Source organism: Eretmochelys imbricata, chromosome 14, assembly GCF_965152235.1.
Source record: "Eretmochelys imbricata isolate rEreImb1 chromosome 14, rEreImb1.hap1, whole genome shotgun sequence".
Taxonomy (NCBI): domain Eukaryota; kingdom Metazoa; phylum Chordata; order Testudines; family Cheloniidae; genus Eretmochelys; species Eretmochelys imbricata.
In genome coordinates, this window is record NC_135585.1 from 29,640,911 (window position 1) to 29,655,643 (window position 14,733).

General features: G+C 45.1%; 1 protein-coding gene across 1 annotated transcript; it reads left to right on the forward strand.

The window, feature by feature from the left end:
* The first annotated feature begins 12,999 nt into the window (after positions 1-12,999).
* LOC144275237 (olfactory receptor 6N1-like) lies at positions 13,000-13,956 on the forward strand. The gene has a single exon (XM_077834417.1). The coding sequence runs from the start codon at positions 13,000-13,002 to the stop codon at positions 13,954-13,956; it is 957 nt and encodes a 318-aa protein (XP_077690543.1).
* The last annotated feature ends 777 nt before the right edge of the window (positions 13,957-14,733 follow it).

Here is a 14,733-nt window from a genome sequence, read left to right on the forward strand (position 1 = left end):
TCCTTCCAATTCAGTCGCACAGATTTATTGTTCCGAGACACAACCAATGGCAGACTGCAGAAACCAAACAGCCATCACTGAATTCTTCCTCCTGGGATTCGGGGATCTCCCTGACCTGCAAATTCTTCTCTTCCTGATGTTCCTAGTGATCTACATGGCAACCGTGGTTGGGAACACCCTCATTGTGGTGCTCGTTGTGGCTGATCAGCACCTTCACACCCCCATGTACTTCTTCCTGGGGAATTTGTCCTGCTTGGAGATCTGCTACACCACAACCATCCTGCCCTGGATGCTAGCCAGTCTCCTGACTGGGGACAGAACCATCTCAGTCAGTGGCTGCATCACACAACTGTATTTCTTTTGTGCTCTGGCAGCTACAGAATGCTGTCTCCTAGCAGCGATGTCTTATGATCGGTATTTAGCAATATGTAAACCACTGCACTATTCAACTCTTATGAATACTGGGTTTTTCCTCTAGTTGGCTGCTGGGTCCTGGTTAAAGCTTGTTTGGCTAGTACTATCTTTGTTTTATTCCTATCACAGTTAACATTCTGTGGCCCGAATGACATTGACCATTTCTATTGTGATGTCATCCCACCTATAGAGCTCTCCTGCAGTGACACACACTGGTTAGTGTCCTGTGTATTCACCCTGCCTCCATTCCTACTAACCCTGACATCCTACGTGTGTATCATTGCCAGAGTCCAGAATCCCCTCCACCACCAGTAGGCAAAAGGCCTTTTCCACCTGCTCCTCTCACCTCATTGTGGTGACAATTTTCTATGGAACCCTAATGATTGTCTACATGCTACCGAAACGTGATACACTGAGAGACCTAAACAAAGTGCTCCCTCTTTGCTATATGGTCCTCACTCCCCTGGTCCTTCCTCATCTACAGCCTGAGAAACAGAGAGGTCAAGGAAGCTTTGAGGAAAGCATTCAGTAAATGTGGCTTTTGCAAAAACGTGCAGAGACTCTGAGATAATAACTTAGCTTTGAAAACCTCAGGCTGTCTGGGTGATTTCAGCAATCATCCCCCATTAAAATTAAGTTGAAAAGTCCTAGTGAAAATCTCAGCACTCAGTGTTGTCCACCTCAGTGGAAGGACCAGGGAGGGAGGTGGCCATAACCATGTTCCCATCATGGAGTTATGGGCACTAGGCAGAATGGAGACAGAATTGTAACCAATTGTTTAGATCTTTAAAAAAGCCATTCGTGATCAAAATAAATGTTTGGACAATAAAAATAGTAACTCCTTGTGCAGCAGAGATGGAAACGTAAGGCTGGGAAATCTGCCACCCCTGAAATTGTGCATATTACAGTCATAACCCTCTGCAAACCAACCATCTTCACTGAACTCACAGAGGCCGGAGGCAAGCAACCAGGCCCCAGCAGTGACCTCTGGACACGTCACCAGGAACAGCGTTATAGCTCTTATCTGGACTACACCCGGCTGTGACCAGCTCCGGGAAAGCAACAGCTCCAGGCTCACCGGGCCCTTGGAGGCAGAGAGGTTGGGCAAACAAAGAGGTAGACTCACACGCCAGGTCCACTGGGACGGTCCAGGCCCAGCTGGGGGTTTGCTAGGGCACCCGTAGAACGGAGGCCATTCCGGGGGTCGGGTCTGTCAAACGGTCACTGACGAGGGACTCTGCTCATGGCCCTGCAGGGAAACCAGCTGCTCTGCTTCCACCAGCTGCACAGAGCAGTTCAAAGGGAGGGGACCTGTTACAATGAGCATCCCCAAAACTAACTGCAACAAGCCCAATGTCCAACAGGGCTAGTTCTGAGGGCACAGTGTCTAGTCAGCCTCAGGTACCCCAGGCAGCTCTGCTCCACACAGGGCCCTTTCCTCAGGGGGTAAGGCAACTTATGGTGAGAGGAAGCGGCGACCACCTACCAACGGGCAGAACTCCTGTGATGCCAAACACGGCAGTGCTGGCTCAGTCACTGGGAGCACGTCAGGGCTTGGCCAGAGGCCGGGGAGCTGGGCACCAGTGAGAATTGTAGGCCTCCGACTCTGTGGAAAGGATTTCCCAAGGGACCTGACGGAGCTAGTCACCCAAATCTCTTTTAAATGGGAGATGGATGCCTATCTCCCTTAAACGTCTCTGCGAATCTCAGCGTGGAGAGCCACTGGGATTCTGTCATGGGAGCTTCAATCTATGCATTTCCATTGGAAAAGGAACCCACATCAACTGAAAGGCACTGAATGGATGGGAAACCCCTGCTAAAGCACGCTACATGGCAGAGGGGCATTGCTGGCACATGATGGCATATATCACATTGGTAGATGTGCAGGTGAACGAGCCTCTGATAGTGTGGCTGATGTGATTAGGCCCTATGATGGTGTCCCCTGAATAGATATGTGGACACAGTTGGCAACGGGCTTTGTTGCAAGGATAGGTTCCTGGGTTAGTGTTTTTGTTGTGTGGGGTGTGGTTGCTGGTGAGTATTTGCTTCAGGTTGGGGGGCTGTCTGTAAGCAAGGACTTGCCTGTCTCCCAAGATCTGTGAGAGTGATGGGTCGTCCTTCAGGATAGGTTGTAGATCCTTGATGATGCGTTGGAGAGGTTTTAGTTGGGGGCTGAAGGTGATGGCTAGTGGCGTTCTGTTATTTTCTTTGTTGGGCCTGTCCTGTAGTAGGTAACTTCTGGGTACTCTTCTGGCTCGGTCAATCTGTTTCTTCACTTCAGCAGGTGGGTATTGTAGTTGTAAGAATGCTTGAATCTTGTAGGTGTTTGTCTCTGTCTGAGGGGTTGGAGCAAATGCGGTTGTATCGTAGAGCTTGACTGTAGACAATGGATTGTGTGGTGTGGTCTGGTGAAAGCTGGAGGCATGTAGGTAAGCATAGTGGTCAGTAGGTTTCCGGTATAGGGTGGTGTTTATGTGGCCATTGCTGATTAGCACTGTAGTGTCCAGGAAGTGGATCTCTTGTGTGGACTGGTCCAGGCTGAGGTTGTTGGTTGGATGGAAATTGTTGAAATCATGGTGGCTTCTTTTCCATGGGTCCAGATGATGAATCAATCATCAATGTAGCGCAAGTAGAGTAGGGGCGTTAGGGGACGAGAGCTGAGGAAGCTTTGTTCTAAGTCAGCCATGAAAATGTTGGCATACTGTGGGGCCATGCGGGTACCCGTAGCAGTGACGCTGTTTTGAAGGTATACATTGTCCCCAAACACTGCCTCCTCAGGCCCTACACTACCAGCACTCCCAGCTATCTTTGAGACACCACTGACTTCCTGAGGAAACTACAATCCATCGGTGATCTTCCTGAAAACACGATCCTAGCCACTATGGATGTAGAAGCCCTCTACACCAACCTTCCACACAAAGATGGACTACAAGTCGTCAAGAACAGTATCCCTGATAATGTCACGGCAAACCTGGTGGCTGAACTTTGTGACTTTGTCCTCACTCATAACTGCTTCACATGCCTGTTGCCAACTGTGTCCACATATCTATTCAGGGGACACCATCATAGGGCCTAATCACATCAGCCACACTATCAGAGGCTCGTTCACCTGCACATCTACCAATGTGATATATGCCATCATGTGCCACCAATGCCCCTCTGCCATGTACATTGGCCAAAATGAACAATCTCTACATAAAAGAATAAATGGACACAAATCAGACATCAAGAATTATAACACTTAAAAACCAGTTGGAGAACACTTCAATCTCCCTGGTCACTGGATTACAGACCTAAAAGTGGCAATTCTTCAACAAAAAAACTTCAAAAACAGACTCCAAAGAGAGACTGCTGAATTGGAATTCATTTGCAAACTGGATACAATTAACTTAGGCTTGAATAAAGACTGGGAGTTGATGTGTCCTTACACAAAGTAAAACTATTTCCCCATGTTTATTTCCCCTCCTACTGTTCTTGTAAAGTGCTGGAAATGGCGCACCTTGATTATCACTACAATAGGTTCCCCCCCGCCCCGGCTCTCCTGCTGGTAATAGCTCACCTTACCTGATCACTCTTGTTAAAGTCTGTATGGTAAAAAGAAAAGGAGTACTTGTGGCACCTTAGAGACTAACCAATTGTTTCATGTTCTCTGTGTATATAAAATCTCCCCACTTGCAGGCATCCGATGAAGTGAGCTGTAGCTCACGAAAGCTTATGCTCTAATAAATTTGTTAGTCTCTAAGGTGCCACAAGTCCTCCTTTTCTTTTTAAGAATGGGAAAGAGGCAGCTATAGCGAGAAGAATCCACCATAGGAGAGAAGAGCAACAGGCTGTCATGCTGGGAAATCGACACTAGATGGCAGCAGAGTAGAGGAAATGGGGCGGGGGGGCATCAGAAATACTGACTAGTGACCAATAGAGTTCAGTAGCCAATACAATAATGGGAAAGTTATACTGTAAAATGGCTCCTAGGTGGCAGCATGTTGTAAGAGTGAGACATGGGCCACTATTTTCAAAAATGCCCATTAGATGGCAGCATCTCTTGAATACTAATTCGGGGTGGTGCAAGTACATGATAACTGGCCATCACCTTGGACAGCCATCTCCCAAAAATGTAAGCTGGTGTTTGTCCATGATCTAAAATATTTTCCACAAAAGGATCATTAGACTAAAATGTGATGTAGAATGGGACTTGTATAATTGCAACTCACAGTGGGCATTGTTAGCTACAACGCTTTGGAGACACAAAATGAACCAAGTGGGAAAAAGGTCAAAGTGGGACCATTTTGAAAAGTACGAAGAGAGAATGCAACTATGAGAGAGCATTTACACTTTTTAAATCGAAGGGGAAGCCCATTTTCTGTCCCTTCAGGTAACTGCAGGTCTCTACTGCTGTAGCTCACGAAAGCTCATGCTCAAATAAACTGGTTAGTCTCTAAGGTGCCACAAGTACTCCTTTTCTTTCTACTGAGAAAGTCCCATTTCTGCAGAATGATGAAAGACAAGAACCTCAGTGGAACTGGAGTCCTGTCTGCCAAACCCTGAAGAGCTCTGTGTGTCGAAAACATGTCTCTCACCAGCAGAAGTTGGTCCAATAAAAGGTATTCTCAAACCCTGAGAAATGAGTTCATCGACTCCAGTGAGAGCTGTCCTATGAATAGAGGTGAGCACCCAATTCCAAACTGCTGCTGCTTTGCATTTATATATCACCTTCCGAACCGGGGTATTAAAGTGCTTGAGTAATTAAGCATGAGCAATTTAAGATTCACCTTCTGTGAAGAATGTGGGAAGTATCTGTATTCATTTTTATGATACATAGTCTGTGTCAGGATGCTGGGCAAAGGTAGGTAGGACAAGTGGTAGGAGCTGGAGATCCCGGAACTGAAGCCAGGGGTCAGAGTCAGTATCAGGGTCAAGAGTCAAGCCAAGGGTCAGAGCCGGAGGCAGAATCAGGAATTTTTTTCCCCTTCGTTTCATTTGCCTACAGTTCTTGCCATTCCTTCCTTAGCTCACTTTTGATTAGGTGTTTAAATGCCAGTTTGCTTAAGGGGATCCCGAGGTCAACTTGTTTGTGATTAATAACACTTTTTGCCAGCCAATTCGTTGCCTGCTATCCCTGTCTGCACCAGGATCCATGCGATTACGTTGGTTATATCCAGTTCCACCAGTCTGGCTGTTAGCAGTAATATATCATTAAGAGAATCATTTCTGCTGTCAGACTCACCACTGTGAGTTGCCTGCTGCAGCCCTGATAAAGAGTCAGACAGTATGGCCACAGCAGCTGGCCACACATCTAAAGCACGATTTAGTGCTAGCATAATACCTGTGTATCTCAGCCATAAAGACGGATACAAAGTTAGTCATACAGCTTTCTTGAGTCCGAGTGAGGGCACACAGGAAGCTGTTCCCACTTTGTTCTTCCTCTTTGGAACCCTCTGTATGTATTTGTCAATAGAGTCCCCACTTATAGCAAATCAATATAATTGTGACATCTTGTCTATCATTCTTTTATTGATTTCATCATATAATTCCACGTCTTTCCCGACTGGGGGTGATTTTCTAAGGATAGAATATTTTCCCATAGCTATACATTTTGGTCTCTTTCAATCCCTTCTTTTCATGAAGATCAGCTATCCACTTCTGTACCTTATTTACATGGGGAATGTTGACTTTTTGTCCGAACCGGTTAGCTTAGTGCTATCTTCACTATTATCTCGTACTTTGACCCAAAAAGGTTGAGTCTGGGAGCTTCGTTCTAAGAGTTAGCAGCAGCTGATGGAAATGCGTATATCTGTAGTACAGAGATACAGTAATGAACTCACCACCTGATATGCAATGCGTGTGTGTGGATATAATCTAGTTCGGATTTGTATTCATGGCTGACCCAAAGGCCGGGCATCCATACTCAATAACTGGTCTAATTAGTGCTCTGTATAGCATTGCCACCATTTTCATATCCACTCCCCAGGATGTTCCAAAGGTATTTGACTTTTGCACTTATCTCATATTTTCAGTATGGTCCCTCCAAGTGAGCTTGTTATCAAATATCACACCAAAGAATTTGTAATGTCAGTATATTTATCTGTTGGTCATATAGCTATAACTTTACATCTTTTTGGCTTTTCCATGTTGTGAGGATCATTTCCTTAGTTTTGTCTATGAGAATTTGAAGCCCCACCTCTTTCCCCATTCTGCACTTCTCTTAAGTGCATCATCATTCTTTTGGTGGCACTTTCAAGGTTTCTGCTTTTGATCCATATGGCACAGTCAGCAAACATGATCCCTATTCCTATCCTCATCTCTTCAGGGCGATCATTTATCATGATGTTAAAGAGGGCTGGTGTAACTACACTGCTCTGTGGAGTTTCACTTGCAATTTACTATACGCTGGAGAAAGCTTTCCCAAATTGGACTTGTTCTTTTGCCTAAGAAGTTCCTTATCCATCTGTACATTCTTCCTATGTTACTCACTGAGGCCACTTTAGGAAGTAGTTCCTCTCTCCAGAACACATCGTAGGCTTTTTCTATGCTCAGGAATATTAGTATAATTAATTCTATGGTTCTCATGCTTTTTTGTGCTTCTGTCTCTATCCTGACAGCGTGGTCAATCACACTCCCACCTTACTGGAGCCCACTTTGTGTTTTATCTATAAACCGTCTTCTTTCTAGGTGTGCTACTGTTCTCTCCCTTACTATACTTCCCATGGTTTTACCTAAGCCACACTAAAGTTTACATTTAAAATATCCACATCCTTCTCCCATCCCACCTCTTCATCTCATAATTATCCTTAATGTTCTTTTCTTTTCCCTAATTTGTATCCTCTGATATTCATCATTACTGACTTTTTGAAGCATGGTGGCCAGAGTTTCTGCTTTTCTTTTCTTAGAGCTTATTACTCCATGCCCCGCAACTGGAAGACTTGGTGTTACGTGACTCTTACTCTTTATTCCATTCATTTCCCTAGTTTGTTTATATATAAACTTTGCTGTATTGGTATTTTTACTTACTTCCCCATGTTATGGTGTCCAGCTCGCTCTTTTTGCCCTTTTTATAGCCCTTTGTGAAACTACCTTACTTTTTTATATTTCATTAAGTCCATTCTTTAAGGATTTTTTGCTGTCTTATATGCCTTATTCCTTTCCCTAATTACCGTTTCATATTCCCTGTTCCACCATGGTACACTTCCCCTATCTTCAGGCAGTGTTGGCATCCTAGGAATAGCTAGGCTGGCTGTCTTTATGATTCCTTTATTAATATTACTACAGAATTCCTCAATATCTTCACAGATCCATTACTTACTCACATATTGCTCACTTCTCTTTCCAAAGATTTTTCCAGTTTGCTTTTTTAAGATTCCAAGTGGGGATATCCTTTTCCTTGAGATGTAATTAATGTCAGGATGTGGTCACTAGCCATTCCCACCCCTCTGTCAATTTCACAGCTGCATTCACTCCCTATGGTCCCAGATCCAGACATGAGAAGCTTCCATCAGCTGTATTGAACCTGGTAGGTGCTCCATCATTGATTGCTAAATTATTCTCTTCAAAGATTTGCTCTGAACATTTTCCATGTTTTTCTTACTTCCCTGCAATCGGTTGTGACTATTCAGATCACCCCAGACAATGAGTGGGCATGTGACACTTGCAATGAATTCTTTCAGGTCCATAGCCTCTAGTTTCCTGCATGGGTCATAAACATGATAAAGTCTTAGAGATGCAGAATTGTTTTGTATTGGTATCTCAATAGCATTATCCTTGCTATTTAGCTTTCTAACCTCTATTTCAAGGTACTTCAGGTTCTCCTTAGTGAAAGGGTATGCGTCCCCACCTTTTCCATTTCTCTATCATGTCCATATAGACCATATCCTGGGATTTTATAGTCTCATTTTTCTATTAGCCAAGTCTTGTATGCATATTAGATCAGGCTTTGTTTTCATATCAAAAATATTGGTCTTTAATTCCTACCCATGTGCTATTAAGCTGTGGGCATTCAAGCTGAAAATCTGTTTCTAACCGTCCATAGTAGTTTCACTGAGGAAAGTCTGAAGTTGTTCCACTGACAGGTTGCTAGCCTGCAGCTTTAATTATAATTCTCATTTTCTGTTTTCTTTCCTGTTTGAGAACTACAATTGATTACATCAACCATTACTGCAATGAATCTCTTTTCATCCCAATGTTACTCATTCCCTCCCATTAATTTGTTGCAGGCTATTGCCTTTCCTCACATCAGGTTCTCTTTTAGGTATCTCCTAACAGCTTCTGCACAGGACATGTTATTAGCAACTTGGGTTTCTTGTAGTTCTCTAGCTTGCTCCCCTCAGTCCAGCTTGCATATTCTGAGCTGTGTTTCCCCCACAGTTGCAACATTTTTGTTCTGTCCCTTCCTCACAGTCATCCTGTGAATGGTCACCTCCACACTTACTGCACTTTATTTTCCCATTGGACTTATTTGCAACATGACCAAATCTCTGGCCGCTGTAGCATCTCACAGAAAGAGGACTATAGGACTTTGATACCCTAAAGTTACTCTGATATTCTGGACTATCTGGTCACATCCCTCCCTTAAAATGTGACCAGCACAGCTGTCAAGCACTTGCTATCACTGCCTCTTCTGCTAGTTAGCCACTTAGCACTTATCACCTTATCTCCACCTATTCCTTGCTTTCTTTCCTGAAATTTCATTTGGCACCCAGATACTACCCATCTTGTTTCTGTGAGGAATTTGGGTAGCTGACAACTTATTTGTATTTTACTTAGCACCTTTGTCTTAAGGAGTGTCCCTACTTGGTCTTTGTTTTTACATTCCACTAATGAGTCTCCAGCAGGTACCATCTTAGCTCTTGCTCTGTCTCCAGCACTTTTTTGATCCCCTCTGCCATTCTCAGGGGGTTGATATCTCCTATCTTTATGTCCTTATCTATGGATTTTACTGTTAGGTAATTTCCCCCCATTTCCCTTTCCTGCCCTCCTATTTGCTGGTCCTTCTTCTGGGTGCAGAGAATCTCCCCTTTTCTTTTTCCTTGCTGGCATCCAGTCTTCGTCAATGCTTTCCCTGTACTCATGGTCTAGGCTGGTTTCAGTTTCATTTCTCTCATCCATCTCACTCTGCCCAGCCAGCCACCGAGCCAGCACCCCACAGTCACTACTGAAACAGCCTTTCTTCAACCAGAGCCTGGACACTTCCTTTTACACCCCATCGCTTTATATAGGATCAAGGAGCCAATCAGGGATAGCTAAGACCACTGTCAGTCAGATCACATGAGGCGGAACTTCCCCTGCTCTTAAACCACTGCAGATTGTGTGTTGCAAGGAATAATCAAATTACAGGTAGCAATGTGGGGATGTTTGTTGCCTGGTAGCCTATAGACCCACTAGGCCTTACATCATCTCTTCTAGGGGTGCTGCCCAGACAGGCTCTTCTAGGAGGATGATGGTATGCTTGGCAGATAAGGGAAGCTTGACTATCAAATCCACAGTAATAATCACCTAGAGTCTAGATAGGGTGTCTGAAGGTGCTGAGGGGCGCCTTCTTACTAACTAAAGGAGGAAGTGGTCTTGGGGAATAGAGCATCCAGGAAAATATAGGGCTTGAGGATGCACACCAGCTGGGTATGGTCAGGGAGGTATTCCCCTTTTCAGGACAGGGCATTGGCTGCCTTGTTCTGGTGACAGGTGATGGTAAAATAAAAGTGTGTGAACAACAGGGCCCACTGAAGCTGTCTTTGGTTCAGCGCCTTTGCCCTACGGAGATAGTCCAAGATTTTATGATCTGTGTATACCTGTATTGGATGTTGGGCACCTTCAAGGTGGTGGCGCCATTCCCCGAAGGTGGCTTTGATTGCTAGAAGCTCCGTATCTAAAATCTCATAATTTTGTTCTGCTGGGTGTGAGTTTCTGAGAATAATAAGCACAAGGGAACAGGTGCTGTTGGGGGCCTGATTCTTGGGGAAGTATGGTCCCAATTGCAACATTAAATGCATCAGTCTCACTGACAAAGACCCGCATTGGGTCAGGATGGATCAAGACTGGAGCACTGGTGAAGGACATCTTGAGCTGGTCGAACACCTGTTGAGCCTCCGGAGAGTAGGTGAAAGAGGCGTGTTTGGGGAGGAGCACTGTCAATGGGGCTATCTGGTCTGAAAACCCAGGCATGAAGTGCCTATAAAAATTAGCAAACCCAAGGAAGCACTGCAGCTCCTTGATGTTCCAGGGGTGCCGCCCAGGTCCAAACAGCGTTCACCTTCCTGGGGTCCATTTTGAGGCCCTCGGAGACAGGATGTAACCCAACTACTTCACGGAGTGTTGGTCAAAGCTGCCCAATTGTGTTCGCACCATGGGAAGTTCTCTCCGAGGGCTGTCAACCTGTTCAGGCGTGTTTAGTGCCCCTTGCAACATGCTGGGTAGGGGGTGACCCACTGCCTCCATGTCCCACAGGGTTGGCCTTGTACAAGTGTGAGTGGTGGTCCAGGAAAACTCCCAGAATCCTTGGCAAAGGTAGGCAGGACTAGTGGCAGGAGCTTGGGATCCCAGAACTGAAGCCAGGAGTCAGAGCCAGTGTCAGGGTCAAGCTGAGGATCAAGCAAAAATCAGAGTCAGAGTTAAGCCGAGGGTCAGAGCCAAAGACAGAGTCGGGATTGGGATGTGGGTCAAACCCAGGTTTTGACCTTTAATCGTATTTGTTACTCTTCTCTGGACTTTCTCCAATTTGTCCACATCTTTCCTGAAATGTGGTGCCCAGGAGTGGAAGAATTACTTCTCGTGTCTTGCCTATGACACACCTGCTAATACATCCCAGAATTATATTTGCTTTTTTTTGCAACAGTGTTACACTGTTGACTCATATTTAGCTTGTGATCCACAATGACCCCCAGATCCCTTTCCACAGTACTTCTTCCTTCTGCACTCATTTCCCATTGGGTATGTGTGCAACTGATTGTTCCTTCCTAAGTGGAGTACGTTGCATTTGTCCTTATTGAATTTCATCCTATTTACTTCAGACCATTTCTCCAGTTTGTCCAGATCATTTTGAATTTTAATCCTATCCTCCAAAACACTCACAACCCCTCCCATCTTGGAATTGTCCACAAACTTTATAAGTGTACTCTCTATGCCATTATCTAAATTGTTGATGAAGATATTGAACAGAACCCGACCCAAAACATATCCCTGTGGGACCCCACTCATTATGCCCTTCCAGCATGACTGTGAACCACTGATAACGACTCTCTGGGAATGGTTTTCCAACCAGTTATGCACCCACCTTAGAGTAGCTCCATCTAGGTTGTATTTCCCTAGTTTGTTTATGAGAAGGTCATGAGAGACAGTATCAAAAGCCTTACTAAAGTCAAGATATACCACATCTACCACTTCCCGCCATCCACAAGGCTTGTTACCCTGTCAAAGAAAGCTATCAGGTTGGTTTGACATGCTTTGTTCTTGACAAATCCATGCTGACTGTTACTTATCACCTCATTATCTTCTAGGTGTTTGCAAACTGATTGCTTAATTATTTGCTCCATTACCTTTCCGGGCACAGAAGTTAAGCTGACTGGTCTGTAATTCCCTGGGTTGTCCTTATTTCCCTTTTTATAGATGGGTACTATATTTGCCCTTTTCCAGTCTTCTGGTATGTCTCCGGTCTTCCATGAATTTTCAATGGAGTGGCGAGTGGTGATAGAGTCTTACCAGCCCGGATCACACATGCCAGATTCTTTCTAGACTTTGAGTTTAGGGAAAGCATTTTTTTTCACCCAGTGCCTTTCCTGTATTATCATCCCACACTCATTATGAAGTGGGGAGGGTCATTTCCCAGTTAGGGTTGTACATCAGCCTGGTTTTGCACCTTCTTAAGATCCACCCTCCAAAGAGCTGTATTTTATGACTGCTACATAGCTACTGTTGGGAAACAGAAAAGGCACTGCCAGTCCCTCACCACGTTCCCATCACCACCACAGGCACTAAGGGAGAATTTACTCCACTTCATTATTTATGGCATGAACTGATCTCTTGTGAGGGGGTGAAAATTATTCCTTCTCCTACAGGGCACTGAAATGCTGACTATACCAGGATATATTGTTAGAATTAATGGAAAGAAATCTAACAGCAGGACGTTGCCTAAGAGCTCTAGACCACATTGAAAAATCTCAGTCCAAGATTTTAGTTGATGTTTGATTTTTACTCCTAAGACATGGAATGATTCTGGCCATTGCCAGAAGTGAAATATAGCATTTAAGCATCATTGTTAAGCTCTGGTATGTCACTAGAAAGGATATGATAGACAGAGAAATGATCTGATCTGTAATATCAGTATGTGGCTACCAGATAAATGGGCTTTTATAGTAATCACTGATATCCGTGTCGAACACCCTCTTCCCCATCAGAGGAATGTTCTGTCCTCGGACTCAGTTTCCGAGCACTTTGCTCTGAAATCTAAACTTAAAATCTAGCCTTAAAATTTCAGCCTGTAACCAGGAGAGGGAGGGATTTTCTGAATATTTATGGAATTAATTCACGAGATTTGATTAACTTTTAACTCTGTGTCCTTCCAATTCAGTCGCACAGATTTATTGTTCCTAGACTCAACCAATGGCAGACTGCAGAAACCAAACAGCCATCACTGAATTCTTCCTCCTGGGATTCGGGGATCTCCCTGACCTGCAAATTCTTCTCTTCCTGATGTTCCTAGTGATCTACATGGCAACCGTGGTTGGGAACACCCTCATTGTGGTGCTCGTTGTGGCTGACCAGCATCTTCACAGCCCCATGTACTTCTTCCTGGGGAATTTGTCCTGCGTAGAGACCTGCTACACCTCAGCCATCGTGCCCCAGATGCTGGCCAGTCTCCTGACTGGGGACAGAACCATCTCAGTCAGTGGCTGCATCATACAACTGTATTTCTTTGGTTCTCTGGTGGCTACAGAATGCTGTCTCCTAACAGCGATGTCTTGTGATCGGTATTTAGCGATATGTAAACGCCTGCACTATTTAACTCTTATGAATATCAGGTTTTCCTTCCAGTTGGCTGCTGGGTCCTGGTTAAATGGTTTTTTGGGTACTACCATCTTTGTCTTATTCCTATCACAGTTAATATTCTGTGGCCCAAATGAAATTGACTATTTCTATTGCGATGCCCTCCCACTGATAGAGCTCTCCTGCAGTGACACCCACCAGCTCATATTGGTGGATTTCATACTAGCCTGTGTATTCATCCTGCCTCCATTCCTGCTAACCATGACGTCCTACATGTGCATCATCGCCACCATCCTGAGAATCCCTTCCACCACCGGGAGGCAAAAGGCCTTTTCCACCTGCTCCTCTCACCTCATTGTGGTGACAATTTTCTATGGAACCCTAATGATTGTCTACATGCTACCGAAACGTGATACACTGAGAGACCTAAACAAAGTGCTCTCTCTTTGCTACACGGTCCTGACTCCCCTGGTAAACCCCCTCATCTACAGCCTGAGAAACAGAGAGGTCAAGGAAGCTTTGAGGAAAGCATTCAGTAAATGTGGCTTTCGCAAAAACGTGCAGAGACTCTGAGATAAAAACTTAGCTTTGAAAACCTCAGGCTGTCTGGGTGATTTCAGCAATCATCCCCCATTAAAATTAAGTTGAAAAGTCCTAGTGAAAATCTCAGCACTCAGTGTTGTCCACCTCAGTGGAAGGACCAGGGAGGGAGGTGGCCATAACCATGTTCCCATCATGGAGTTATGGGCACTAGGCAGAATGGAGACAAAATTGTAACCAATTGTTTAGATCTTTAAAAAAGCCATTCTTGATCAAAATAAATGTTTGGACAATAAAAATAGTAACTCCTTGTGCAGCAGAGTTGGGAATGTAAGCCTGGGAAATCTGCCACCCCTGAAATTGTGCATATTACCGTCATAACCCTCTGCAAACCAACCATCTTCACTGAACTCACAGAGGCCAGAGGCAAGCAACCAGGCCCCAGCAGTGACCTCTGGACACTTCACCAGGAACAGCTTTATAGCTCTTATCTGGGCTACACCCGGCTGTGACCAGCTCCGTGAAAGCAACAGCTCCAGGCTCACCGGGCCCTTGGAGGCAGGGAGGTTGGGCAAACAAAGAGGTAGACTCACACGCCAGGTCCACTGGGACTGTCCAGGCCCAGCTGGGGGTTTGCCAGGGCACCCATAGAACTGAGGCCATTCCGGGGGTCAGGTCTGTCAAACGGTCACTGACGAGGGACTCTGCTCATGGCCCTGCAGGGCACCAGCTGCTCTGCTTCCACCAGCTGCACAGAGCAGTTCAAAGGGAGGGGACCTGTTACAATGAGCATCCCCAAAACTAACTGCA